This window comes from Capricornis sumatraensis, chromosome 2 (genome assembly GCF_032405125.1).
Source record: "Capricornis sumatraensis isolate serow.1 chromosome 2, serow.2, whole genome shotgun sequence".
In the NCBI taxonomy this organism is placed as follows: Eukaryota; Metazoa; Chordata; class Mammalia; order Artiodactyla; family Bovidae; genus Capricornis; species Capricornis sumatraensis.
Window position 1 is genome coordinate 14684581 of NC_091070.1, and position 4122 is coordinate 14688702.

At 65.4% G+C, this 4122-nt stretch overlaps 1 protein-coding gene across 1 annotated transcript; it reads left to right on the forward strand.

The window, feature by feature from the left end:
* Positions 1 to 331: 331 nt before the first annotated feature.
* Positions 332 to 3917, forward strand: IRF2BPL (interferon regulatory factor 2 binding protein like). The gene has a single exon (XM_068964677.1). The coding sequence runs from the start codon at positions 1086 to 1088 to the stop codon at positions 3405 to 3407; it is 2322 nt and encodes a 773-aa protein (XP_068820778.1). The 5' UTR covers positions 332 to 1085; the 3' UTR covers positions 3408 to 3917.
* The last annotated feature ends 205 nt before the right edge of the window (positions 3918 to 4122 follow it).

The following is a 4122-nucleotide window of genomic DNA, read 5'->3' on the forward strand; positions in this document are numbered from 1 at the left end:
GGAGAACTGGTGCAGAGCGTGGTGGTGACGTCAGCGCTCCGCCCGGGCGGCATCCCGCGCGGCCAAGCCCGGGACAGCGCGAGCCGCAGCGCGAGCGGGAGCGCCGCGCCGCGCCTCCGGAACGTAGAGTTTTAACAATCACAACCCCACATTCCGGGCGAGCGCTAGCTGGGAAAGGGATGCGACCCGGGCCGAGGCGCCGCGCGAGCGCCCTGCAGCCAACGTGAGCGCCGCCAGCTGCGAGGGGCCCCCCGGCGCCGCCGGCCAGGCCCGGGGCGGGCGGGCGGGCGGGTGGGTGGAGGGGCTGGGGTCGGCGGCGGGAGCCTGCTGGCGTGCACGCCTTCTCTCCTCGGCTCTCGTGCGTCCTGGAAGCAGTAACCGCGGCGGCTGCACTCGCGGCCGTGCACGCCCAGCCGCCGCCAGCGGAACGGCCGGCCGACCTCTGCGGAGGGGGAGAAGCGCCTCGCGGCTGCCAGCTCCTCCCCCGGCCCTCCGGGGAAGCCGCTTCTTCAGCAAGATTGGACCCGAGCGCCGGGTGGCACTGCACCCTCTAGCCTTCGTCCCGGGGAGCCTGGAGGGGAGAGGACGCAGGTCGTAGGGGGTTCCCCCCACACACACCCCGCCAACCAGGGGAGAGGAAGAGACAACCCCTTGCGAGCTTCCACGCACCAGCTTATACTCCGGGGAGGGGGCCAAGAGCCAACGGCCGCCAGCACCCGGCCACCCTCGCCCCCTCCCCCGTCCCGGGCCCGGAGCTTCCAGCCTGGTTCCGCGACACCAGGAAGAAGGCGCCGGAGCTCACCTCGCGACGAGACAGCCGCAGTAGGAGGAGGTGGGGGCGAGGAGCTGGGCTGCACTCGTCCGCCGCCCGGGCGGTGGAGTCCCCGGTGGCCAGGCACTTCGCTGGCGGTGGACATTCGCGCTCGCTCCAGCCCCTGGGGCAGAACTTTCTCACCCCCTCCACCCCCCGCTTCCTCCCCCCGCAGCCGGACTCCTGCCCCAGCCGGCCGGCCCTCCGGGAGGAGCAGGCGCCGCGGAGACAGCTCGGCCGGGGGAGGGGGCCTCCCTTCCCCAGGGCCGGCATCATGTCGGCGGCGCAGGTGTCCTCGTCTCGGAGACAGTCTTGCTACCTGTGCGATCTGCCCCGCATGCCCTGGGCCATGATCTGGGACTTCTCGGAACCCGTATGCCGCGGTTGCGTCAACTACGAGGGAGCTGATCGCATCGAGTTTGTGATTGAGACAGCGCGCCAGCTGAAACGGGCGCACGGCTGCTTCCAGGACGGCCGCTCCCCCGGGCCGCCGCCGCCCGTCGGGGTCAAGACGGTGGCTCTGTCGGCTAAGGAGGCGGCGGCGGCAGCGGCAGCGGCTGCGGCCGCCGCGCAACAACAGCAGCAACAACAGCAGCAGCAGCAGCTCAACCACGTCGATGGTTCCAGCAAGCCTGCGGTGCTGGCGGCCCCGTCCGGCCTGGAGCGCTACGGCCTGAGCGCGGCCGCCGCGGCCGCGGTGGAACAACGCAGCCGCTTTGAGTACCCGCCACCGCCTGTGAGCCTGGGGAGCAGCAGCCACGCCGCGCGGCTGCCCAACGGCCTGGGGGGCCCCAACGGCTTCCCCAAGCCCAACCCGGAGGAGGGACCCCCGGAGCTGAACCGCCAGAGCCCCAACTCTTCTTCGGCGGCGGCATCGGTGGCTTCTCGGCGCGGGACGCACGGCGGGTTAGTGGCAGGGCTGCCCAACCCAGGGGGTGGCGGAGGCCCCCAGCTCACCGTGCCCCCCAACCTGCTGCCGCAGACGCTGCTTAACGGCCCGGCCAGCGCTCCAGTGCTGCCTCCGCCGCCGCCTCACGCCCTGGGCAGCCGTGGGCCCCCGACGCCTGCGCCCCCAGGGGCCCCCGGGGGCCCCGCTTGCCTCGGGGGTGCCCCCGGCGTTTCGGCCGCCTCGTCCTCCGCGGCGTCCTCGACCTCGTCGTCGGTGGCCGAGGTGGGCGTGGGTGCTGGCGGCAAGAGGCCCGGATCGGTGTCGAGCACCGACCAGGAGCGCGAGCTGAAGGAGAAGCAGCGGAACGCCGAAGCCCTGGCGGAGCTGAGCGAGAGCCTGCGCAATCGCGCGGAGGAGTGGGCCAACAAGCCCAAGATGGTCCGCGACACGCTGCTCACGCTGGCCGGCTGCACGCCCTATGAGGTGCGCTTCAAGAAGGACCACTCGCTGCTGGGCCGCGTCTTCGCCTTCGACGCCGTCTCCAAGCCCGGCATGGACTACGAGTTGAAGCTGTTCATCGAGTACCCCACGGGCTCGGGCAACGTGTACTCCAGCGCCTCCGGGGTGGCCAAGCAGATGTACCAGGACTGTATGAAGGACTTTGGCCGGGGTCTCTCCTCTGGCTTCAAGTACTTGGAGTATGAGAAGAAGCACGGCTCCGGGGACTGGCGCCTCCTTGGAGACCTACTTCCCGAAGCCGTGCGCTTCTTTAAGGAGGGCGTGCCGGGCGCCGACATGCTGCCCCAGCCCTACCTGGACGCCAGCTGCCCCATGCTGCCCACGGCCCTGGTGAGTCTGAGCCGCGCCCCCAGCGCACCTCCGGGGACCGGGGCCCTGCCGCCCACCACCCCCTCGGGCCGGGGCGCAGCCGCCAGCCTGCGCAAGAGGAAGGCGTCTCCCGAGCCCCCGGACTCCGCCGAGGGCGCGCTGAAGCTGGGAGAGGAGCAGCAGAGGCAGCAGTGGATGGCGAATCAGAGCGAGGCCCTCAAGCTCACCATGTCGGCCGGGGGCTTCGCGGCTCCGGGGCACGCGGCAGGGGGGCCGCCCCCGCCCCCCCCGCCCCTGGGACCCCATTCCAACCGGACCACCCCGCCCGAGTCAGCCCCTCAGAACGGTCCGTCGCCCATGGCCGCCCTCATGTCGGTGGCAGACACTCTGGGCACGGCGCACTCGCCCAAGGACGGCAGTTCGGTGCACTCCACCACGGCCTCCGCGCGGCGCAACAGCAGCAGCCCGGTGTCACCGGCCTCCGTACCTGGGCAGCGCCGCCTGACGTCGCGGAACGGGGACCTGAATTTACAGGTGGCGCCCCCGCCGCCTAGCACCCACCCGGGCATGGACCAAGTGCATCCCCAAAACATTCCGGATTCCCCTATGGCCAACAGCGGGCCCCTCTGCTGTACCATTTGCCACGAACGTTTGGAGGACACGCATTTCGTCCAGTGCCCCTCCGTTCCCAGCCACAAATTCTGCTTCCCTTGCTCTAGAGAGAGTATCAAGGCCCAGGGGGCTACCGGCGAGGTGTACTGCCCCAGCGGAGAGAAATGCCCCTTAGTTGGGTCGAATGTACCTTGGGCCTTCATGCAGGGCGAAATCGCGACGATCTTAGCTGGGGATGTTAAAGTGAAAAAGGAGAGAGACCCTTGAACCAGGAGATATCCACCCCTTTTGCCCCAGTCCAGCTCCTCTTCTGTCCAAAGGGCCCCTTCCCCAACCCCTTGACCGCCCCCCCCACCCCTTCTCGCCCAAGATGTAGAATTGTGAATATAACAAACTGCAAAAAGTTAGTCTTATGTATAGACATTATTTTCGTCGTATGTTTCTATATTTTGAAACAAAGGTATGTTAACTTCTTCATTTGAAGGATAAGCTGGTTTGTGTTAAGTATAATAATTGGTTGGGTCATTTGCATCATATTCGTTAGCATTTATTGGTGGCAGAGTGTTTGCCTAGGTACAGAAGTAATAGCCCTTAGCAACGACTGCTGCTGGTGTGTATTTTTGTAAATGTTATGCACTCACTGAAAGAAAAAAAAACACAAAAGTAAGTGACTTTTTTTTTTGCCAAGGCCAGTGTTGCTGCCTAAAAAAAATGATGCTATAAAATGGTGAGAGCTTCTTTCTGAACAGCCCCAAGTGTTGAAGTCTTCACTTTATTTTGTTCAGTTTTGTTCTGGTTTTTTTTTGTTGTTGTTTTTTTCTGTTTCCTTTGCAAAATGGTAAGGGGGGTGTTGGGGGTGGGTGGGTGTTTTTTGTTGCAAGTTGGTGAGGGAAAATGTTTTTTGGTTTGTTTCTACTGACCTGACTGTGTTGGATCTTCACGTGTTGTTTTGTTTTTGCTTTATTGATGCACGGATGCTTTT

Bases quoted from the DNA above. Each gene is read 5' to 3' on its own strand.
- IRF2BPL (XM_068964677.1), top strand. From the start codon at position 1,086: ATGTCGGCGGCGCAGGTGTCCTCGTCTCGGAGACAGTCTTGCTACCTG.